This window comes from Enoplosus armatus, chromosome 21 (genome assembly GCF_043641665.1).
Source record: "Enoplosus armatus isolate fEnoArm2 chromosome 21, fEnoArm2.hap1, whole genome shotgun sequence".
Classification (NCBI taxonomy): domain Eukaryota; kingdom Metazoa; phylum Chordata; class Actinopteri; order Centrarchiformes; family Enoplosidae; genus Enoplosus; species Enoplosus armatus.
This window is the reverse complement of record NC_092200.1, coordinates 11,486,068-11,511,186: the sequence shown is the minus strand read 5'-3', so window position 1 is coordinate 11,511,186 and position 25,119 is coordinate 11,486,068. Positions and strand designations below refer to the sequence as shown.

The window sequence follows — 25,119 nt, the reverse complement described above, 5'->3', positions numbered from 1 at the left end:
TGATGTTGTAAGTGTGTCCACAGACCAGAGTAGGCACATTCACAGACAAGTATTAGTGCGGCATATTAACCAGCAGACACTGGGACAGCAAGGCTCACCTTGGAGACAACAAGAGTGGATTTACATTTTAGTTGTGAAAACGTTGACACTAAGATCACCTGCTAAAATCACTTGCCACATATATTAAAATGCACAGGGAAAGTAAATGAGATACACTTCATCACTGAGGTGCCCTTAAGCAAGTCACTGTTTAAAGTGAGACTATAACTTTTGCTAAATAGCAATCACTGATCAAATCTTTGTCATACAGGTTTTAATTTTTATTGCACAACTCAAATCTTTGTTGTCTGCATAAAATAAATGACTTTATTCTGTCTGTAATTTCATCAACAGACTTGATCAAACAACACCAAGAAAGTTCCACAAACATTGGATTGCTGGTAGTCACATTATTAAAATGAAGTTATGATTTTGATCTTTGTATAACAACTATATTTGGTTTATACTTTATTTTGCTACTGTTTGCTGGGCTTCCAGTCAGGATTAAAGTGGCTGCGAAGAGATTCCCAGCACTGGTAGTAGCTCTTGTCAAGTCTCTGGCATGTTTGCAGACCCCACTTGGTCACTGCCATACTGAAGGATGACTCAAACATGAAAGCCTGGAGGAAGGAAAAGACATGTAACAGATATCACTCATGGCATTTAACCTTTCTATCTTTTTATAATATAAAATTAATGTTGCTTCTCTAGTTGACCTTGAAACTTTATAAGTATGTTTTTACCATGGTTCCTTCAGCCACCCTCTCAGGTTTGAGCTCAGCAGTGCTGTTCTTCTCAAAGCATTCAGCGTCCGGGCCATGTGGGGTCATCATGCTGTGGAGGCTGGCCCCTCCTGGCTGGAAGCCCTCCTCTTTAGCTTCATAGTGGCCTTTGATCAGGCCCATGAATTCACTCATGCAGTTACCTAAAAAGACAAGCAGGAGGAGCTGTAACACAGCACTGAACTGGGTTCAGTTTGCTGTATAAAGAGCAAGCTATAACGCCGATGTCCACAAGATGGCTTTACAGATCTGCGGTGAAAACAGACAAAAGGTGCTGTGGTGGTACCTCAGCTGAAAAGAGTCATACAGCATGTTAGCTTCTGGCTGGCTTGTTTCATTCCATGACAAGACCAAAATTCACCTTACTAGACAGAATTCGATATTTCCATTCAAATTTAGGATTCAAATTCAGCCACGTCTTAACCTAGGTTTCAAAATTCATTGTTTCTGCTTTTTTAAGTATTCTTCTCCAAACCACTTTAGAGTTGAAGCAAGGCATGTGTGCATTATTGTGGTCTTACGGTGATAGTATGGAGGACGGAAGGTGTGGTCAGCCACACCCCACCGAGGGGGGAAGATGACAAAGTCAGCAATGGCCACACCTGGTCGTGTGGATTTGGCAGTCAGCACAGTGAAGATAGATGGATCCTATAGGAAGATCACAAGTGAAACCATGCGTGCTAGAGAATTAGAGTTGGGTTCAAATCACTTCAAAGGCTGAGAGAAAAGAGGCATTCCTTTGTTGTATGTATATCGAAAAATGCTGTAATATACTGGAGTGTTAAACATGACTCACCGCATGGTCGAAGGCCACACAGTTGATAACCATGAAGTTCTTCAGGTTGTATTTATAAGGTGTGTAGTTCCCATGCCAAGCCACCACATTGAATGGAGAGAAATCCTACAAGCAGAGCACAGAACGAAACAAATAAGACGAGTCTACCCAAGCAGCAAACACATAAGACTTTAAATTGAGCTTTTCACTGGAGGAAAAAAGGAATAATGAATAATGTCTTTGTAATCTTAAATTCCCAGAGAGAGTACTTCTTGACATAAAGAGAAAAAAACCTGGTCATAATGAAAAGGGTTGATTGTGAAAGGGTGCGCTTCTTTCATTCTTTCTTCTCTTTCATCCCCCCTGTTCTTTGTGAAACGAGGCTCCAGGTATTATGGGGTAATTGGCATTACAATCAAACTTTCCCAAAGTTTGAGTATTTCAACGCTCACAGCGGCGCAGTTACGGGGGGAGGGAGCAGCAGTAACAGTGGGTGCAGAGATATTTCTTTATCTTGATTGTTAAAACCACAGCAATTTTATATAGTTTCTCTGTTCTGATAATGTCACTGCGAAAAAAAGGCATTCAACAGCAGCTCTAAAATCAATATAGTTCATTACAACTCAAGCTGCCTCCTGAGTGACCTCTGTGCTCCTTCAGCACATGCTCACACACACCTCCACACATGGACAGCTAATACACACTAACAATAAAACCCCACAAACACATATGCATACACAAACATGTGCTTAAGTGAATTCATACACATTTCACAACCAATAAACACCAAAAAAACCTTAACTGCACACAATTTACAGTAGTTACCATACAAAAAGGCCTTTGGGAAACCCAGCGCAGGTAATGTCGTGGACATTCATCCATGGTAACTCCACTCCATTCGATTAAAATGAAGGCAAAAAATGGAGGAGAGCAAGCACTTGCACACACATGCACACAAAACACAAACATATTGGCCCAGTCAAGCAAATAATAAGTTAATTTGAGCAATTTCAGTGCTCTGCGGGGGAACAAAACAGCAGGACCAGACAGGAGCAGCAGCATCTTCCCTGAGATGAGGCCCACGTCCCCCACCTTATTTTCTTACCCCTGTAGCTTCACCCTCCCGGCTCGGTGAAAGGGTGGACACCAGGAAAAGAGTGTCAGGTGCAGCCAGCAGCCTCCACCTCTGACACCCAGCACATAACAGGGGGAGGATCGTCAAGCAGAGGCAGCAAGAGAGATGGAAAAACGTTTGTTTTGCTACAAAAAAAGGACAGTATCTTGCCCTTGTGTACTTCCTACGATGAATAATAACAGTGTGGTTTGACATGGTTTCCACGGTTACAACCCCCCAACCCCCACCCCTGACAAAGCTCTCCTCCCACCTCCTCCCTGTCTCGGTAAAAAAAAAAACTCCTGCCAGACATTATGTGTAGATCCAATTATGCGCCCAACAGGACATTTCGGGAGGGGCAGGATCGTTCTCTGAGTGAAATACGGTGAAATTAATGCTTAACTTGGGAAGGATTTTTCCTACAAAGCAAAGCTTCACAGGTACACTGTCTGTAACTCCAGAATGCCTTAACTAATTATGAGTGATTAAGACTAATAAGGGAGTTGAGGCGGAAACCTGCTGAATGGATAACAGCTAACACTTCGATATTAAATCATCAGGGATGGCAATTCAATCTGCAGGAGCACCTAATGGATCATATGCTTCACTTGAACAGTTTCCTGTTAGTCATTGTTTGCGGTTCGATGGTGTTTACTGAAGCAAACACAAACCTAAATAGGGTAATAGGGCAAGTATGCAATATGTATGGGCCCCTGTCATATAGTGTCTGTGGACATGTGAGTGTACTGACACACACACACACACAGACACTGAAATGTCACAAAAAAACACAAAAAAAAAAACACCTGTTGGCAGACGAAGAGCTTTCCTTGGTACTTGTTGATAATGTTGTAACCTGTAGCCACTTTTCGATCCTCGTACCAAGCAACTGGACACAGGAAATCTCTTGGGTTGGCCAAGCCATTGGCTCCTGCAGAACATAATCATACATATGCAGACATACGCACAAAAAACATTTAAATCTTTATAAACAATACTACAGCCACGCTAGCAGCTCTGTGAGGCTGTACTTTGAGGTAAATGCTAACATCAGCATGCTAACAGGCTCACAATGACAATACTAACATGCTGATGCTCTGCCTTGCCTTTGATGCTTTTTATGTTCACCATGTTTATCATTGTAGTTTAGCATGTTTGCATGCTAACATGTGTTAATTAGCGCCAAATATAAAGTGCAGCTGAGGATGATGGGACTGCCATTAGTTTTGCAGCTATTTGGTCATAAAGTATTGCACATATTTTTTAGATATTTCAGTATGGACCGAGGTGATGGACCAACCAGCCAACTGACATTTCCATCTTTAGAGCCATGCTGCTAGCACGGCTAAAAAGTTGACAGATTTGCAGAAAACAGACATAAAGAGGTTGGTGTGCAGAATTCAAGGAAGGATAAACATACATTACACGTATCCACACTCACAAACATCACCCAAAAACACACCTATGGGTCCCAGGTCAGGGAGTTCAAAATGGGCACCATACACCTCCAGTATATAGCCTCTGGTTTCTCCGAAAACATCGACACTGAAGCGCATCCCTTGCTGGACAAAACACATGAGAAGAAGTGGTGAGGGACAATTTAGTGCTGTTATGAATCAAATGTGGGCTGTACCGATGCTGAGGGGATGTGTTTGGGAAAACACACACGCTGCAATAGCAAATCTTGGTGGTCAGGCTTTCTGTAGCTCAAACCTCTTTCCACTGTTATCTATTTTTAAGGTTACTTTTGAAAAGTATCAAACTATGTCTTTCTAAATATGGTAAGTGGGGTGTGGAGGCAGACAAGATGGTAGATTTCTGGGGAGATGAAAAACATAGACCTCACCTGGATGACACAGATCTCGTTCGGCTCGACCATCATTTTCCCAAACTCTGTGGTGATCAAGATCTCACCCTGCTGCGGTACTAGAGAGACAAACAGACAAAGGGAAAGAAAATTTGAGGGAGAAGAAGGACTGTGGATTGAGCTATCGTTGTTCTTATGATAGATGACAGTGAAAACATCAACAGCCTTTTTCCTCACCAATCAGAAAGTCTCCGTCTGAGTTGTTGAAGCACCTGGAACAAGAAAAAAAAGGAGAAAGCTCGCAAATGATCACCAAAGACGTAACCAAAGATTTTGTCGCCGTTTGATATGTGAAAATGCATCTATTTGTTACATGATGGGACACATTTTGTAAGCAAATACATATTCACCTGTCAACCATGGAGGTGTTGCAGGTGTACACGTGGATGCCAATGCCGTTGCGAGATTTGGCGTCTCCAGCGCCACAGACAGTATGCAGACCCTGCAACATACAGACGTACAAAATCCCAATCAGTGAACTGAGAATCTTTAATGAAAGAATAATATTAAAAAAAAGAAAGAAAGAAATAAACTCACAGCCACAAAGTCCACTTTCTTCTCTGTAGATTTGGGGATGGTGAATGGCAGCCATCGCAGCTGTGAGAGAAACCTCAGCATCAGAATCTACTTATTCAGTACATAGAGAGAATGTAAAGGAATTCATCTGTGCAGAGAAGTATTAAAGGCCTTTAATGGTTTAGAAACAAAATAAAAATGTTTCAGGGGCTTTAACAAGACTAGCAGCAAAGACTAAATGAGCAGGAACTCTTCCCTTTGAGCCTTTATATACCTGGTTGGGGTCAGGCTCCACTTCGTTCCAGTTCTCTGTTAGATTTCCACAGGGCACTGAGGTAAAAGGCTTATGTTTGACAGATGGCAAGATGCGGTACAACCAGCTGGAGAAAGACAAAGCACCAAATGTTAAGTCATTCCTTATGTCTAAGCTCCTTATTGGTAAGTGAGCTAATTTAAATGTCAGAAACAGATGAATACCTCCTCTTGTTGTCAGTCCGCGGGCAGGTGAAGGCAGAGCCGGAGAGCTGCTCAGCATAGAGGCCATAGGGACAGACCTGAGGATTGTTCTGTAGAGACATAATGCAGTGTGTTTAGACAAGGTGTTTCTACTGTGCTGTGTCCGCACAGGATTAGCAGGTCTGTCTGAAGCTCAAGTGCAAATTCTGAGCGGTTTAATCACCAAAAACATAGGCTGCTGGTCGTTTTTTGACTTGTGTAGAAATGATGATGAATGAGATAGATGTGTGGAATAAATTCAACCTGGAGCTGACTATATGCCTCTTGGGATAATTTTCCTGTTAAACATGGAAAAGTCACACCTCCTAACACCCCTGGTGTCAACATTAAGTATTCATGCCATTCACTAAAGCAAAAAAATAGTCAAATGAATGAATGACATGTGTGTTCAGGTGGTGTTACCTGTCGCTCAGGTAAAGATCCAGGACAGCGAGGGTCTTCAGACGAGAATTCATTCCCAAAACCACTCATGTACTTCAAGAGAAAGACAGACACTCCAGTTAAGCCAAGTTAAAGTAAAAAATAAAAAAAATACACCATGCAGCTTCATTGTAATGCACGATAAATGTGTTCATGCTGGTTATAATTAAATGTGAAGGCTTGTCATTAAGGCTTGTCTTTTTGTTAATTGTTGTCATATTGATTCACATTAGATCTATGATAAAACAAACTGCAGTTATGCCAAATTTCCCCCTCGCAGTCATCCATTATTTCTGTGTTGTGTTACAGAAACAGACTAATTGCACTAACATTCTCCACAGTACTTTTTGATCAATATTTCAATTATGATATTACTTTACTATCCTTCTACACTGGCACTGATCACCGGTGACCATGTCTCCCCTATCACGGAAAAAAACATCAACTTGGCACAAATGCAAAGAAATCTTGCTGAGTCATTGTTAGTCTGCAAAAAGGACACTCACAGGCATGGATGGTTTCCATATGTGCGCGTTCATGCGCTTTTGGCGCGTGCGTAAAGACGTTTTTGAGGCTCCAGTTTGAAAGAATGTTATGTAAAGTAAGATTTTCTTAGACGAATACGTTTATTTCGTGTTAGAGGAGCAAGACGGGCAAAAAAACATGACACAAAAATCACATGAACTGTCAGCCATAAATAATTTAGTCACGATCATTCTTACAATCCTTTTAAGCGAAAACGTTTGCCAACAGGCTAGCACGATTCCACTTGTTCCCTTATCCCACAGACATTACACTCAGCTAGTGTCAAGAAAACGATGCTTTATTCGGGTGAAAATGCTTTCATCGAAAAAACTGTTAATTAATATACACAGAGAGCCAATACTACCAAGACTAAATGTTTAGAACTAACTTATAATGCTCAAGTAAAAATCTTTTGAAATGACACTTTCCAACTTAAATATTATTGTTTTGTGAAGCTGTTGAAGCGTCTCAGACCACATCTGGGCAGTTGCTGAATGCAGCACTCTGATTGGTCGGAGGCTACGCCGCCCTTCAGTCAGCCGGTCTGTTTCTGTTAAAGTTAATGATGGCTGGATGCACAGTTTAACTTTGCGTACTTTCAGTGCAAGATTTAGATGATCTACTCCGGCCCTTTAGTCTCCAAACAACGCGGAATCACAGCATGTTAGCAAACGTTTAGCCTTTACACTAATCTGAAACCGTTGTTGCTGGGCACAAGCGCAGTTAGGCACTAGGGAATAAACCTTCCTAATATTTACAGTAGTGTTGAATGAAGTAAACGCTGCCTTACCTTGAGTCCGGACATTGTTTTGCCTGTGAAAACTTTCCTGGTAGCTGTTGAAAGTGTTTCAGTGGTAGAGAAATTAACTTGCAGCTATCCTTCCCTGACTCTTAATGCATTCTCTTCGACCAAAATCCACTGCAGAGCGCGTGCATGCCGTTATTTGAAGTGAGTAGAAAAGGGGGTTGGATTTCTACTCTTTCTCAATATGGGTTTAATTAGGCATTGACAGGCTCCGTGATGCAACAGCAGGGTCTCATGCTAAATGGAGAGGACCGGTCGGAGGGCCAAAAAGTGCGCAAACAAGGACTGGTGTCACTGCCAAGACAAACAAGAACCAGGACTACATTTAAAAGCTTTGAGTGCAACAGGCAGGTAACAAACAGGACACATTTCATACAGTCCATGGGGGAAGGGAAGGCCACGTATCAGGTTATTGTTTCCAGGGTCACAGACAACTGCAATCCTGACATGAACTTTATTTTTTTTAAGCTATGTTGATAAAGAGAGAAAAACTATGGATGCTAGATTATCATAAACTAAGTAATAAGAGTGGTGGAAGAAGTACTCAAATCTTGTACTTAAGTAAAAGTAGAAAAATAACAGTGTAGTAAATACTCTGTTACAAGTAAAAGTATTAGTATTAAAATAATGAATTGGTGCATTAATGTGTTCATCACTTTAAAGTTGCAGCTGGTAAAGTTGGGTTTGAAATACTTTATCTGCTGGATAGCTTGTAAATTACAAGTATCTCAAAATTGTACTTAAGTACAGTACTTAAGTAAATGTACTTAGTTACGTTTCACCTCTGGTAATATAAATATTATAGCCTTTGTATAGGCTATAATGAAGAAAGGAAAAATAAGCAGCCTATAAATGATGGTGTAACAGACAGTGTTAGTCTGTTATTTCATCATGGGCAAATTGTGGTGATGTCATGACTGCTTGTGCAAACAACGGTGTCATGTACATCATCACGTCCAGCAAAACAAACATCTGTACAAAATAATCTAGTCAGTAGAGTCTACACTACAGGCTCCCAAATTTGCTATACCTTGATTTTTCTAAATGAGTGTTTATTCTGAAGACAAAGTGAAATGTTTACACTGCAATGAAGGCGAACGTGCCACCAACCTGGGGCCACCGTCTCTCCGGAGGTAATGCTCCACTGGTTCATCAAGTTGGTCTTAATTCTGTCACGCTTAACACAAGCTGAGTTACAGTTTTATTTAAAGTGAGTTATCATTCCTGTACAGCTGCATGATTAATTGACTTCTGTCTTAAAACTGGCATAATATACACAGCATAACGTCTGCATGCTGTAGAGAGCAATTCATTCTTCATATGAACAACAGCAGAAGGCCTCCAAAAGGCCTATACATTACTTTACGCAAAATTTATTCAGTTCATTTCTTGAAATAGATGGTCAAACGAGGGGTACCTAATGTCCCCCGTGCAGCATGTATCAAAAAGAATCAATTTCGCCTCTCTCATTCTTGCCTCGCTTCCCCTCTTGTCTATTTCTTTTCTTTTTGGGAGGTGTTGGGGAAGGGTAAATGATGGCAATTCTCATAGCGAGGCGCAAATAAACTCGCCGCGGCAGAAGTAACTGTTCTCCGACGAGGCGTGCAGTCAGGCCCGGGCCCCCCGCTGGCAGCCAGTCAGGGTGCTGCGCCAAAGACGAGAAAGCCCAATGGCAGGAAAATATCACGTCCCAGTTTCCGGAAATTGATCTGCTCCTTGCATGGAGAAAGAAAATGAACGATTTTAATTTCATCCCCGAGTCTGATGATAGAATTCTAGAGTATTTGGGTCCAATCCGGATGGTGCCTGTGTGTTTTAAGAGAGGCGGGAATAGCTGGAGACGGGAGAAAGGAGACTGTTGTTGCCGACTGACAGTTATATCTATGCATGCGTAAGTGGGCCATAAATGCTTTGTTATTAGATGCCTGCTGAACTCAATGGCTTGATGGTAAATGGTACACTCACCTGGCACAGTCTATCCCCATATGCATAAACAAGCAATCTCTCTCTCTCACACACACAGTTACAAGCCTATTCTGTGATGTGATGACATCTCTAGCCACATGCAAGTGCGCAAACTTTCATATCTACTTACAATGTATGTGCTATTTTAAACCCTTTCTTCAATACTCTGACCTTCTTTAAAGGGTCACTTCACCTAAAACACACACACACACACACACACACACACACACATTGTATCCCACCTACCCCTAGTGGCATCTAGCCATGGAGATTGTTTTGTTTTTGTGGTTTCATTTAGGTTTTCAGGTATTTGGTCTTAAGACTACACAATGCAGACCTCGGTGTGGACCGTTTTCATTGGGACAATTATTTCAGGATAAAGCTTGTGGTGATGCTTTGAGTACCACAAACAAAATCCCATTGTGTTGTTCACAACCTCAGCCTCGTGAAAATAAAGCTATCCGCCTGGCTATATGCTATATGCTCTTATTAGCATATGATCCTTATGGTGTTATTTGGGTGAATTGATCCTTTAAAGGCCCTGCACACCCACACAGTTGTTGGTTATTCTGGGTGATCAGACCCCTGTTCTTAATCTGAACAGGGGTCTGTTGGGCGTATATATGCTGGGAATTATGCGATTATGCACCAATAACAATTATAAAGGTGTAATTTGTCCCACTCCAATAGGTGGGACATGTCAATCAAGCACAGTCTGTACATGCCCACACAGTCCTGAGAAGAGGTCTCATCAGGCTAAATAGTTTAAATCACATGTGAGTTTCCCATCGGTGTGCAGGGCCTTTACATGACCAATATGATATTGTATCTTATCAGGTCAGTTTTGCTTCCAGCATGCTCCTCAGCTTTTGCAATGCCATTCATACAGTATACTTTACAATATGAAACATTTGTATGGTCCATTAGTCAGGTATTCTCAGATGATGGTCAAACCTATATATAGAGAAATATATAGCCAGAGTTATAATGGTTAAAGGAGAGCAGTGCATTGTGCTGTATCTGCCCGTTTGTCATATTTACTACATCCATACTGGTACTTATATATATATCAAGTGTACTTCTGATTAAATTAATCAGGCAGTAGCAAGTAGCAACAACTAATTGGTGTGTGCTTACACACTTTCCTCCTCTTGTTTCTCTACAGTAATGAGATTCTTTCGTCTTCTCTTTCTTCTTCCTTGAGCAGGGAAAAAGCAGCTGGCCGATATTTTCTTTTCGACGCAAAGCAAAACACCACTTTATACTGTATGGATAGGTGTTGAATCTACACAAAACATGAAATTGAGACTTTTTTTAGCCTGCTGATATCACACAAAATCCAACCATCATCTCAAACCAGCAATCTAAAAAATGGTAGCGATGCAATTTGTTCTAATTGGCTACTTCTTTGTATTCTGTGGAGTTGCTACTACTGTGCATATATTTGCTCAATATGTCAAAGAAAAGAACATTGAAACTTAACTTTGTGAAGGACATAAGAGCACATGACATCTGAATTGTCACCACCTGGCCTCATCTTGTGTATCATTGGTGGCTAACTGCTGTATTTGGATGTCACATCTAACAAGAAATAGCTTGGATTCTTGTATTTTGTAATTACAGCCCTGTTACACACTATTGCAGCTTAATGTTAAATGACTCCTGACATGAGCTATCCAGTACCACACACACACACACACATTTGACAGCTCCATTTAACGCTGATTAGATTTGCAAGGACATGTAGTATACCCTCTCTGTCTCTCCCTGAGTAGGTTGAGTATCTCCTGAATCCTATCTATCGCGGTAATGTTATGCAAATGGTTTAATATGAAGATAAAAGACTGTTGCAGCGTGTGGCGCTCTCCTGGTTCACAGCCTCGTGTTTCCAGGACGATAGCTCTAACGAGGAGGGCACTATTTGGGAGTCATTAAATGATGGCCTTCCTGACATGCACCCGCTCACCACCATCGCCACCCGCCCCGCATTGGCCATTAAAGCGGCTCACACCCACACCAAGACACACACTACAGACGCCTTTTAGCGCCAGTTCCCAGTTTCTTACACATCACAGTGTCACAGAATAGAAAATTACACTCTCCTCCCACAGAGAAAATTGCTTTGGAATTGCTTGGTTATAAAGATGTGCTTTAAAGAGAGGGGGGGGTGCATGCAATAAAAAAGGACACACACAAACACAATTACTTAAGCACTCTAAGGACAATTCTTACAAGTTAATCAGAGGATTTACCAATTATTGATGTCAAAAGGATTTTGTTGTGTATCTGTTTGTGGCCTATGTAAATGTGCTGCATGTGTTTGTCTTTGCATTGAAGGTATTTAGTAATCATTTTTCTCTGCTGTTGTGTGTATGTGCTGCATTATGAAAGAGCATATACTGTACACATGAATAGCAATGTTGCTTTCCTCACAGCCACGGACGAGTTATTAAACAAAACAAGACATGGAAATAGCCACAAACTGTTGGGCTGATGTAAGAAAAACATAATGTAATGTACCATAGCAGGGACACAAGTGGAGAGACAAGAAAGGGGTGATGGAGATGAAAGGGAGAAAATACAAAGTGGAAAATAGTAGAGAAGACAAAAAGAAGGAGAGAAACAATACAAGATGGTGCTGCAAAGATGAGCCGGAGTGGACATGAAAGGAGGCGAGTGGATAAATAACACCAATGATGTATGATGAGACATGACTTACAGTGATTTTCTATGGGACACAAGCACATCGCTTCGCAAGGCATTGGATTCCAGATGACACAGGACTGACAAGCGGTGTGGTCTAGCAAATGTGCAGTATTTTGCCAAAAAACGGACAATAAAAAAGCAATGCAGTGGTGGGTCAAGAAGTTTAGTCTATCTGCTGTGAGACGTGTGTGGAGGTGAGGTTCTTTATTGTACTTTCTGGGATCCCTCTTTTCTATGTCCCTGGCCTCCAGGATCACGGATACAAAACAAAAACAAAGTGCTGCTTGGCACAACGTCACGTAATTGTGGGAGAAAGTGCAGGTTGCTTATTTACACAATGTTTGCTAATGAGCATGCTACTCACTGGCGTTGTCTCGCCCACCGCGACGAACAACAATGACGGAGGCGATGTTGCGCAATTTGTTTGTTTCCAGTGTGTCTTCTCTGTTAGTAGGTTAAAGAGCGCAAAATGACACCTGTAGCAAAGGAGAAGATATGAACAGAAAACAGAGAGCTCTGTGCTGCCCTACAAAGCCAAAATGCAGTCCCAAAGTATTTGGTCAAAATTGAGGCAAGACCTGAATCCATCTCAATATCATCATAGAAATGTATAATTTCTATAATTTTAAAATGTATAAGTAAAACCGCAGTAACTACACTCTGCCACAGAGAGACAGCCAACAAGACAGTTAAAGCAGCTATGTCAAACGTTAGCTAGCTTGTGAGATAGCCACAGCTAGCCAAGGCTAAAACTAAATTTACTTATTGGCTTTTCTTCTTGCTGTTATCTGTTGTTTAAGAATATTCATTTTGATGAAACCCTATCTTGGTAATTCCACATAACTAAATGAGGCAGTAGCTAACTCCTGTCACGATGGAGAATAAAACCATAACGTTAGCTAAACTCCCCCTAAAGCCAGCTAGTTTATTAGCAGAGTAGCAGTAACCACCATTTCATTTTTTGAATCTATCATTAGGCATAAAATCAAGGTATTACAACCTGCTGGCCAGCCTGAAAAGCTTTTTGATAACTGTTGTTTCTGCTATCTGCCTTTGTAGGACAGTGTAGTTCAGTGCTAAAGTACTAAAATGACATTATCTATATTTGAAAGATGAATCTTCTTCTTCCTATGAAAAGATAATTGTACACACATGAGAGGAGGAGCCATATTCGTTTGAAATGCAATAGCTAATAATAATATGCAATTCACACCATGGTAGCATCCAAAAACCAAGTAATTCCAGTTGTCAGTTGTGAATATGTATGCGTGGTTCTATATCTTTGTATTCTCCTCTGCAACCTGTTACCCTCTACAAATAAGCTGTGTAGTGGCATGCTGTAGTTAACTTAAAATGGCCTGTGAGCAGGTAATGGGGCGTACTGAGCCACCACAAATGTCCAGCTGTAGGATATTTTGTCCCACTGTCTCTGGACCCGACCCAGCAACACATCAGACATCTCATCACAAATAGAATTAGCTCCCTGGACAGAACCAAAATGACAGTGGCTGGATGTTTGGCAAGAAGTGTAATGGCATTGGGGTGCTGGTGCTGTTTTCCTTGTAGGGGAACCAAAGGGCAGGAGTGTGTATCAGTCCAGACACTTAGTGTGGTGCCAGTTATACTATTCACCTCTCCTCTCTGGAGTGTGTGGACAGGTAGTGAGGACACCTCCTCTAAATCCGTAGTTTAGCTAGGTAGTTTCGAGGGTTGGTCTGAGATGTGAAGAGGAAAACTTGAGGTGAATGGTTTTTGGACAAGGAATGAGTGTGTTCAACATCAGAGAACAAGGAGGGTGTGTTTATATCTGTGTGGTTTTCTTGTCCAAGTGTGTGTTCGGCTGCAAGTGTGCGACTCATGTTATATCAATCTGGGAATGATTGTGTGTGAGTTTCGGTGTCTCTGTGTACGCACTTGTATATGTGTGTCTGTCCCCAGCACCATCATTAGGTCGTAGGCAGTCGCAGCGTTGGGGGTGTAGCTTGGCTGCTCCTGCGGCCTCTCAGGCCAATTTAGGGGGAGAAAAGCACTTCGATCCTGGCCTGCAAGTCTGAGGGTCCCCAGCGGGAGGCAGCGCAGCCCTGCAATCTATATTGGATTTATTCCTTTCCCATCTACAGGCCCCACACACCCCACAGAGAGGAAGTCTCAACTGCACTCTCTCTGTCCCCTAAGACAATATGTTATGGTACACACATGAGTACACATAATCGTGTAAACACGATTGCAGACACACACTCAGAGGCACACACACCTAGTCTATCTTCACGGCACACTCCCACCACAGCAAGGAAGTTATAGCGGCACACTTTCTGTCCCTGTGGGAGCTGCACTGGGGTCGTGGTATACTGAGATTTGTGAGAGACAGACAGACAGAGAGAGTCATCCAAGCTATTGACTCAGTGAGTTATTTGAGGCTGACCATTGTTTCTCTCATGGAAAATATTGTTCAGATTTATAAAGGCCAGGGTGTAAAATGCATTTTTATCACATTAAAGCAAGAAAAAAAGAATTTACATAAAACTCAGACAAGGTCAGGGAGAAACGAGGTTCTTAATTTAGTCTAATCAACTGTCATTTGCATCGCGCCATTTGCGCAAGGTATTGCCACTAACTGAATAAATGGACTTCTTCAGACTCAAGGGGGGGCACTCCGGTTTTGATAAGCTGGCAACATAACTGATTTGCATATATTACTTTGATTATCTCATTACTAGGATGATTCTTGCGGAATTTTTGACACTCGCGCAATCGAATTAAAATTAAGGCACGCAATCAATAAAAGGGCAATGCGGCTGTGAAAACACACGGCACCCCAGGTTTGAATGGTCAACTAGCGATGATGATGACGGTTATGAAGATGATGTGGCAGATGATGATGATGATGATGACCTCTTCAGCTCACGAGCTCCTGGACTCCGTGGTAGGTTTACGAGAGTCTCGGGCTCTTGATTCCTGTGATCAAAGCAGTAATCAGTGGAGACAATGGGGGCCGTGAAATTGCCGCTCTCGTGCGGGTGACCTATCCACCTGCCATGTATCCAAGAGTGGCCCGCAGACGGCTCATGTTCCCCGCAATCGATAATAGCGCTCACATCTTTCCTCCAACTCAAGCCATCTGTGGAATGATGAAATCAAGCGTAAAGACGCACACGCCTCGGATAATTTTGCAATGCAGTCGCCACAATAACCTGGCACATTGTCGGGAACAGATACAGGCCACCAATTCAGCTGAGCTCCAAGGTATGATCAGGTACCATCTGTCAAACCTCCAAACCTGGTCTGACGAGGGATCTTTAATGTCAAATCTTTTGGTCTGAGTTTCTATGTGGCTTTAAACACCCTACATTTCTTTCAGATTCTGCATGATTTTCTTTGTTCTAATGGGAATATCTGCAATACTACATTATGACAAGTGGCTCATTTGTTGCCACACACAATTTGTTTGAGGGAAGATGATTTGGAGACTCCATCTCTCCTCTCCTAATAGACTCTCACTCGTTTGCGCACTAACCGCCAGCAGAGGCACACGTCCACGTTTTAAATTCATGATGTAAATAATTATAGGCCTGGAAATTGATTTCCTTACGACCTTCTCCAGCAAACGAGGCATCCGAAATCCCCCCAAAGAAAGCTACTTCTGTTGAAGCATTAAGTCATTAATTATTTTCCTTACATAAGGACAAATTATCGAGTCAGTTGAACGAAATTAGAACCCTTTGTTTCTGATCAGACCGCATTACCGCTGGAAATTACGGATGATGGCTGCGTGCGCGCTCGCCTTTGTTGTTTCGATCATCGCCTGTCGCTCTGAACTCGCGCTAACAAAGTCATTAAATTGACTCCCTCTCGCTCTCATTATGCGGGCTGTTAATAACCGCTAATTAACTTTGCTTACGCGCGCCTTAAAAGCCTCCCACCCCTCCCAACACACACTCTCTGCCTCTGCCTCTCTCTCCTCCTTTCCGTCTTTTCCTGCTCTGCCTCTCAAGAAGTGCAAGTGTCCAATTATGTCAGAGCGCGAGGATGGATGGGAGGATGGAGTCGTCACCAAGGCCACGAGCCAGTTGGTGCGTGTTAGGGTTCAGTGTTTACACGTGTTGCATAGGGACAAACTTGTGGGATAACAGAAAACTGAAAGCAAAATAGGCCTATGTGCAAATGTAGGATAACTAGGTGAACCCTTTGAATAAATGACTTTTTATTTTTTATATTTTACACAAATGTGTGAATATAAACGTGTGAGTGTATGTCTTTACATTACAATAACTGGGTCTTGCCCGTTGGAGCCGTTTGCTATCCCGTCCAGGAGATGGCGCCAGTTGAATGACCTGCAAGGCAAAGCACAATCTGCTGGTCCCAAATCATGGACTTCATTAGTATCACTTCCATGGCCTTCACTGGAGAGGACGAGGCACGGGCTGAAAGGGAGCAGAGGCAGCCTGCATCACTCAGGACAAAGATGATCAAATGCATGTGCTCTTAGCATGCTCTTAACGCACAAACCCTCCTTCTGACTTGAATATGTTTAAAATAAATAGCAAAGGTGCATGACACAAGAAAGCCAGAAAGGCCTGTGGACTTTGAGGGTGGAACACACAGTGGCACAGCAGCAGTATCTGAGCTTGAAACGAACAGAAAGAATAAAGCCTGGTGTTTCCCCCTGGATATCATCAACTTAGGATGTTATGCAAATACAGCGGAGGCGGCGGGGGGGTGGTGCTGAAACGGAAGGCGGCCTCTCTCCGCCATCTCTTCACCTGCACGTCAAATAGACGGAAAATTGAAAATGTGAAAATTGCGCTCTGACTATTCCGTCCCCCTCTAATGTATGCGCGTAATTAGTGCATTTAAACAAAGCGCGGATGTCCTGCTGGCTGAAATGGCGGCTGACATCTCTTTTTCCACAGGGTTAATAACAGTGTGCGGATAAATGAATCAAATTGTGGCCCCCAAATTACAGAGCGACTCTAAATACCCGTCTGTATTACGCACGTCTGTTTGTGACCGCGCAGGAAAAGGCATAACATTTTATATTGTTATTACACTCATTACATTGATTTGCGTGCAAATAAACAAGCTCGGAAGTTTGTGACACCACAAAAAAGTTGCGGGTGGAATGAATCTGACTCCATCCGTGTGGTGACAGCGTGCATCTGATTATAATACTGAGTGCAGCATGTTTAATAGATGCATTAGACTTTGTATTGTCTGATAACATGAACTTAATTTATCACGGAGTGAATGTGCCACATAAAAAGCTTAATATAAAAGCATTGTCTTTCTACTTCAGTGCTAATTCTGCCGATACATTTCATATCATATGTGTTGGTTATAATTTTGTGTTGAATAAAAAATAATAATAGAAAACTGAGATGGTTGGATTTAGCCCCCTAAATCTACAAAGCGGCCTGCACCTTAACTAAACAGATCAATGGCGCTCTTATTCCAGTTTCAATCACAGAAAAGGCCATAAAGCTCTATCGCTTAAAATAGATAAAAGAGAGAAAAAAAAAGACTTTATATTTTATTGTTATTTTTCGTTTGCTGCGATGCTGGAGCCCGGGCAGATACATAACGGAGGGGAGGAAGAGAGAGAGAGAGAGAGGAGAGGAGAGACAGAAGGAGAGAGTAAATTGCAGCTTGCTGAAGTTTTTGGATTGAATTCTGAAAATGATCCTTTTAACAGTGATGGGCTCTGAGGCGAGGATAAGGGTCATGCCATTCACAGCGGGTTAAATAGACTTTCATTTAAAATTACATTCTCGATCCATCTCTCCATCTCTCCCCCTCTCCACAGCGGAGTCCCTGCGTGCTATCCCGGCTCCCCGTGCGGCGTCTCATCACCGTCGCGCCACCCTCACTTTTGAAGTCAATCCACAACTCCAGCAGAGAGCAGGCAATTGGAGGGAGAGGGAGAGAGAGCAGGAACAAGAAAGAAAGATAGATAGATAGATAGATAGATAGATAGATAGATAGATATTAATCCTATTAATGCTTCTTTGCTGCAACCTGAAATAGTTTTAGGCAAAATTCTGATCCCAGTGTTGATATTTCTATGTCTACGTGACTCAATCTCTGACATGGCTTTCCCAGGTGCTGTTTGAGGTTGAATGCAAACTCCGAGCCAGATTTTCTTTCATCTGGGCACAAGGATTCAAGAGACAGAGTTTGTGTGGCCTGAAAAAATAGGCTATAAGGAATGTAGGCCCAGATATATGTAGTGAGGAATTAAGACTACACAAAAATCATCACAAATAACCTGATCCCCTATTTAATTACATTATTACCTTCAATCTAATATTTTCGTTTATTATTTTTTTTTTTTATCTCGATTAGTACAAATTCCAAATAATTTTAAAGTAGCCTAATATAAACAACATAATATATATATATATAAATGATATGTAAATATCAACACTGGGATCAGGGAGAGAATTGTGAAAAGGGGTTGGTACTTCAACGCCCTGTAGCATACATAAAAAGTGGCTAGCAATATCAACAGCTTCAATTGTTACTACTGTACTGTATTAATCTAATAATAATGTAATACTGTTCTGTAGACCTACAGATGTACAGAACGACATTAACAATGGCTCAGTTTTATTCAAGTGTCCCAGTAAGCCCTGACAGTGTGACAGTGAGCCAGCATGCACAAACTGAAGCAGCTAAATGGAATTCAGCCTTCATTAATTGTATTTACACCTGTGCTCTTTCTACTGTGACATGTCAAAATGTTTACAACAAACAAAAAATAACCTGTTGTGCTCTTGTGTTATGCACTCTGTCTTGTGCTGATTATTGTATTTGTACCTTTTGGCTTCATTGTTGCATTTAATTAATATCATAAACACGCCTGTGCTTAGTTGCACACGTCTGCCAAAAACATCTTTGGATTATTAAATAATTTCATGCTGGTGCAGATGATTTTTGCTGCCCCCCTCACAGAATTTTAAATATTATAATTATTATTATAATATAATATACGTTACACAGACTGGAGTACAATGAAAATAAAACCAACAAGAGAAAAATGGTGACTTAAAGTGCTTTGCTTTTGCAACTTTATCTGCCGAGTTCGTTCCGCGGAGGAAAAGCCACTCCATGCCGGGTTTTGTTGCCTTTCCCTCAAATTAACTTTAATCGTAAAATATATAAAGCAGCTCTGCGCTGTCTCTCTCCCCACATACACACGTACGAGCCAATCAGGCGCGCAACAACAGCCTACACGTATGCTGAGCGAGCGCGCGGAGCGGAGAAGCGCCTGGCAGTCAAACCGCTGTCTGTCATTAGCCGAGAGTGAAAGAGCAGGGCGAGAGAGAGAGAGACAGAGAGACAGACAGAAGGAGAGAGGAGAGAGAGCGAGAGAGAGCGAGAGAGAGGGAGAGAGGGAGGAGGAGTGAACGGTCCCGGTTCAAACAGGCACACCGGCCTGAGAGGAGAGAGGAAGAAGAAGAGAGCACCGGACCGCGCGCGCGAGAGAGCGAGAGAGAGAGAGTGAGAGAGAGAGGGTGAGAGTGGGAGACTGACAGGCGTTACCGAAACTAGACGAACCAAAGCGTCGACATGAGCGGTCAGTTTGAGGAAGATATCCACGACCGGGGCGAGAGGAAGAGCAGCAAATCCCCGACGCTGCTCTCCTCCTACTGCATAGACAGCATTCTGGGCCGCCGGAGTCCCTGTAAGGTCAGACTGATAGGGGCGCAAAGTTTGACGGGTCTGCCCGGCAGAGGGGAGCTCGACAAGACGGCTGACAGTAAGTTTTCTTCCAGCTGAAATTAAAAAGAGAGTCGACGCTGGTTATTTGAGAGCATTGTGGGTGATAAACGTGCAACAAATGAGCTAGTTTTATGCTCAAAGTCTGTAGTTAATGCGTCAATAAGAGTTAGCAAGTCAACACGTTTCCCGGTGAATCGTCTCGTTGTTTTCATAATAGTTGGCTAATAAATCTTTCCTAGACTAGAATTGTTTACATGCCTTCAAGAAGGTGTAAAACTGTATTTAAGGGAAATGTTTGCTTGGCTTATTCGCTGCCATTTTGACATTTTTAACACGCTTCCTTCTCAGGGCCTACGAAAGACCCCCTTTCTCTCAGCGCTGACATGCACCTGCCCCCCAAGCTCCGCCGGCTGTACGGACCCGGGGGGAAGTACCTCCACGACCACGCAGAGACGCTGGACAGAGAGCGGCTCCTCCTGGAGCAGGCCAGCGACAGCCTCAAGATCAGCCAAGCGCCGCAGGTGAGCATCAGCCGCAGCAAGTCCTACCGGGAGAACGCGTCCCTGAGTCGGGGAGAGGGCGACCAGAGTCCCGGGGAGGTCTCGGAGGACGGCAGCCTGGGACTCGTAGAGCTCGGCCCGTTGAAGTTCGAGGAGGACGCAGGGAAGGAGGAGAGCTGCGGGGACGCGGCCGCTCTGTCCCCGAAGGACGAGGAGAGGGAGAGCTTGAACGCCGGGGATGGGGACGTGAGGGACGGGGAGGACAGCGTGTGTCTGTCGGCGGGCAGTGACTCGGAGGAAGGGATGCTGAAACGGAAGCAAAGAAGATACAGGACTACCTTCACCAGTTACCAGCTGGAGGAGCTGGAGAGGGCTTTCCAGAAGACACACTACCCCGACGTCTTCACCAGGTAAGAAAAAATGTTGATTTTCTTTTTTCAAATTATTATTTTAAGTCTGGAAAACTTTGCTCTAAGATGTAAAAATGTTGTCTTCCATAAAATTACTACTACTACTACTAATATTACTATTATTATTATTAATATTAATATTATTATTATTATTATTATTATAAGTCTGTATGAGCGTTTACAAATTTAAAACGACCAAAAACTAGGCCCAAGAATTTTAATTTACATGCATATAAAACGTCTATCATTACAATCTACAATAATTGTGTCTTATAGCCTAATAGTTATTATTATTATTTATAATAAATATCATTACAAAAGGCTAGGTTTAAAATTAAATCCAAGAACCGCATTAAGACACAAAACATGCAACAAATATTTCATATCTAATAGTGCCATTAATGAAAGTGATAATTAATTGCATTTTTTATAAACACTTTCCGACCCCATAACATTCTCCAGAATCAGTCCCAGTAATTCCACACGTCTTTAACTGGACACTGTGCGGATCACACCTCATAAAACAGCAAACCCGTGCCTTGCATAAGTGAACACAAAGGGCCTGTGAGTGCTAACAATGAGGACGTTTTGTTACCTGTATCCGCTCCTGTTGGTGACAGCGGTTTTATTGTCAGGAGGAATAATTAACCGCTGCAGCTCAGGTTACCTGCTGGACGTGATACTGAATACAGTGTGAAAAAAATTTAAAACTCCGGGCCTAACCTCAAGCCCAAGGGCCGGTACACACACAAATACACGCACAGAGTGAACTAGAGCTTTATATGAACTTTCAGAGGGTTTTATGCTGCAAGAAATGTTTCAGAAAAATAGGCTACATTTTTAGGATTTTTATGTAATGATGATTTTTATTTAAGTCACCTATAAATAAAAAATCAGACCTATTTTCTGCTCAATTAAGATTTTGATAATTGATACACCCGCAATTTTGTGCTTTTAAATATAAGCTTTTCTGACACAACAGTCTACTTTTTCGATTTTTTTCTTCCCATTGGGATTATTCATATTTTCCAATCGATTTACTTTAAGGCGACTTGTAGGTCTAATTTACACTGCAAGCCCATCTTGCAGCTGAAGGGAGCGTCAATTGCTTTATGGCAGGCTAGTTTAGATGTCATTATTTCAACCATTATGTTGTTACAGTGACAGGCCTGTGCTAGGGAAAATCTAACAATCACTAGGCCTATTTCTACCCATCGGTGACAGGGAAAATTGAATATGGCTATGGCGTCTTTCTGCAGCCCATGCCAAGAAGGGGAGAAAAAAATCAAGCCTATTTTCGTCGTCTATTGTTGACAGTGAACAACAGGAGGGGACAAAACAGCAATTCTACATTGCTGCCAAACTGTGGCCTGTAACCTTGAATCTTTTCTTCCTGTCTCTCTGCCTTCCTCTTCCTCTCTCTCTTTTTAAATATTCTTTTCAGAGAAGAGCTCGCAATGCGTCTGGATCTAACCGAGGCCCGTGTTCAAGTAAGTGGCTCTCTGTTTATCTTTATCTGAAAAGAGAAGCCTGTGGCTTGTAAATCAAATAGGGAAAAAAGCACAACCCTCTAATGTTTTATGTCCTCCATAAAAATGTCCCTGGTGCGCAGTTCTGGATAATAACCGGTGATATGCGTCACTGATTGAGGATCAGCGATTAAGGGGCCAATTTGAGGCGGTAATTTATTACAGTAAAAATGTGTTAAATGGCCCCAGTCGCTGCGCGGGGAAGGTCTTTCCTGTTATTGAATGTTATTACACGCGAACGAGGGACGTTTTAGTGGCAATTAAACCGAGGCTGGCGATTCATAAAAAGCTCACTTAGTGCAGGAGCAAACACTGTCTATATTCCTGGGATGAGATGGTGTTTGAATTCCCATCAGAGGGGACAGAGAGGGGGCGAGGCCGAGATGTGTGTGTGAGTAAAAGGATGTGAGAATAAGAGAGAGAGGGGAGGGAGAGAGAGAGGGGAGGGCTAATGCTATTTGATTTCCCATTATGTGATTGCAATAGACCTGCATTGATCCGATGCTTTGCACTTGGGAGCGAATGAGAGACCATTAAAGGTGTTTGCCCCCCCCTTCTCTCTCTCCATCCCTCCCTCTCTCTTTCTTCCTCGCCTAAAAGCGTGGCTTGCATGTCGAAAGCCCGGGCTCATAACCAGAGAGACAGTTCAAACACGGTGGAAGCTCCGGGAGGTTATGGCCGACGGTAAAACAACAGATGTCTCTTTAGGGGCCGTAGGTGAACAAATCACTTAACGGGCGCCATCAGGAGGTGATAAAAACTCATAAATTCCCGAGGGGCTGTGTAATGCTAAACAGCCCTCTGGGAATAATGTGTGTGTGTGTGTGTGTGTGTGTGTGTGTGTGTGTGTGTGTGTGTGTGTGTGCAGTCCCTGTCGCTCAAGCTCGCTCGTTCAATCACTCTCCTCATGTTGACATTTTGCTCATTGTGGGAGCCCCGTGCTTCTGCAGTGCAAACTGGGCAACAGTGGCTGCGTGGGAAAGTTAAATACTCTCTTGGATGGAAGTCACTTGTTCCACGTCTCTTAAGAATTTAATTTAAAGCGCATTAATTGTTATTGGAGCCAGTTCAGCAGTAATTTTCTGGATCTTTTGTTAACACCGCTCTTAATTATCTGAAGCCCTGTCTGCAGGGATGGGGGTTTAATTAGACAGAAAGTAGATTTAAGGGACTGAGCTGCGGGGTTTACCTTGCAGGTAATTACCGTTGACTTTCCGCCTATTGGCCACCACCTCAACTAGACAACTATTAGACTACACTGACACAACATTCAATAGAGGCTAGTCATGTTAATTACAATGAAACATTGCTGTGATGTAAGCAGGACAAGCAAGTTTCATTATTTATAGCATGAGAGAGCATGTGTCTCCAACTGAGCATCTCCTTTAGAGAAGAGGAAAGGCCTCTTTATGCACCAAAAATGGCAAATGTATTTATTGATTGAGCTGTTTTTATATTTTTAAACAACAAGCCTCTTTGTAACATCTCAATCTGCCTAGAACCAAGATTTATCGGATGCTACCTCTGACATCTTCCTTCTAGCTCAAGGAAAATGAAATAATTGCCATATCTGCTCATATTAACCTGTGTCATCACTTCTGTCTGCCCTCAGGTGTGGTTTCAAAACCGCAGAGCCAAGTGGAGGAAGCGTGAGAAGGCCGGGGTACAGGCCCACCCGTCAGGCCTGCCGTTCCCAGGCCCCCTGGCGGCGGGCCACCCTCTCAGCCACTACCTGGAGGGAGGGCCCTTCCCTCATCACCCCCACCCTGCCCTCGAGTCTGCCTGGACAGCAGCTGCAGCCGCAGCCGCTGCCTTCCCGGGCCTAGCCCCACCACCACACAATGGCTCCGCTCCACCCCTGGCCACCCCGCTAGGCCTGGGCACTTTCTTGGGCACGGCTGCCATGTTTCGCCACCCTGCCTTCATTGGACCCACTTTTGGCAGGTAAGCTGCACCCATGCACAGACCTCCCTTGGACCTGATATCTGTTCTTTACACGTATTTACACAAATCTCAGTACCTGTAGGACTCCACATTCAGCCCTGTATTTTACAGTAAATGACTACAATTTTGCAGTCAAGCACATGTAAGGAAAAATTCACAGCAGCAACGGAGCTTATAATAAACTAACACAAGCAACTCTAACGACTGATGCAGTAATCCTCAGTCACACTGCATTACTGTTTATCTCAGTGTCTGATTACAAATATGTTACACTGTTAACCATTCACAGTGGTGTGTAATCACTCTGTCAGATGCCTTAATAAATTAACCTAACGTGTGATCCTGCAAGACAAGCTGTGAGGGGGGCGACACTGCACACTCCATATGCCACAATTAGCTCCTCATTTGCTTTCTTCCTCTCTATTATACAGCATTATTAACCTTCTACTCTCCACCTTATCTTGTATATTAGAGAAGTCAGCATGCAATAGATGACATCGATCTGTTTAAGAGGTTTAAGACAACTGCAGCCAAACTGAAGAAGAAATAAAATACATCTGAGGGACGGTGAAAATCCTAATTAACAAGCAGTGGTTTTCTTCTTCTACTGCTATTATACAGACAGCGTTTTGAGTCAACACTGCTCTCTGATGTAGAGAGCAAAGATCCAGTTTTAGCTTGAAAGATAAGACTTGATGAATCATTTAAACTTTGTCTCTTCTCAGGCTTTTCTCCAGTATGGGTCCCCTGACCAGTGCTTCCACCGCTGCAGCTCTCCTCCGTCAGCCCGCCCCTCCTGTAGAGAACCCATCCCACGCGGGCCCCGTCCTCCCTGACCCGTCCTCTTCTTCCTCTGCCTCCTCTTCCTCAGCAGACCGCAGGGCCTCCAGCATCGCCGCGCTGCGCCTCAAGGCCAAGGAACACTCGGCTCAGCTCACCCAGCTTAACATCCTCCCCAACGGAGCCACGGGGAAGGAGGTGTGCTGA

At 42.9% G+C, this 25,119-nt stretch overlaps 2 protein-coding genes across 2 annotated transcripts; one reads left to right on the top strand and one right to left on the bottom strand.

The window, feature by feature from the left end:
• Nucleotides 1-427: 427 nt before the first annotated feature.
• On the bottom strand, nt 428-7,359 carry hgd (homogentisate 1,2-dioxygenase). Its single transcript, XM_070928394.1, has 14 exons — nt 7,345-7,359; nt 6,012-6,083; nt 5,571-5,659; nt 5,368-5,473; nt 5,115-5,174; nt 4,928-5,019; nt 4,755-4,789; nt 4,557-4,636; nt 4,173-4,272; nt 3,517-3,641; nt 1,618-1,722; nt 1,343-1,469; nt 783-964; nt 428-659 (listed from the first exon to the last, which is right to left on the bottom strand). The coding sequence occupies exons 1-14, from the start codon at nt 7,357-7,359 to the stop codon at nt 516-518; spliced, it is 1,332 nt and encodes a 443-aa protein (XP_070784495.1). The 3' UTR covers nt 428-515.
• Nucleotides 7,360-19,596: 12,237 nt separating this feature from the next.
• arxa (aristaless related homeobox a) lies at nt 19,597-25,119 on the top strand. The gene is made up of 5 exons (XM_070928347.1): nt 19,597-19,786; nt 20,098-20,659; nt 22,104-22,149; nt 23,801-24,132; nt 24,858-25,119. The coding sequence occupies exons 1-5, from the start codon at nt 19,597-19,599 to the stop codon at nt 25,117-25,119; spliced, it is 1,392 nt and encodes a 463-aa protein (XP_070784448.1).

Bases quoted from the DNA above. Each gene is read 5' to 3' on its own strand.
- hgd (XM_070928394.1), bottom strand. The intron at 4,273-4,556 runs GTGAGGTCTATG...TGTTTTGTCCAG, and splicing joins ACGAGATCTGTGTCATCCAG to CAAGGGATGCGCTTCAGTGT. The intron at 660-782 runs GTAAAAACATAC...TCCTTCCTCCAG, and splicing joins GGGTGGCTGAAGGAACCATG to GCTTTCATGTTTGAGTCATC.
- arxa (XM_070928347.1), top strand. From the start codon at position 19,597: ATGAGCGGTCAGTTTGAGGAAGATATCCACGACCGGGGCGAGAGGAAG. The intron at 20,660-22,103 runs GTAAGAAAAAAT...TATTCTTTTCAG, and splicing joins TACCCCGACGTCTTCACCAG to AGAAGAGCTCGCAATGCGTC. The intron at 24,133-24,857 runs GTAAGCTGCACC...GTCTCTTCTCAG, and splicing joins ATTGGACCCACTTTTGGCAG to GCTTTTCTCCAGTATGGGTC.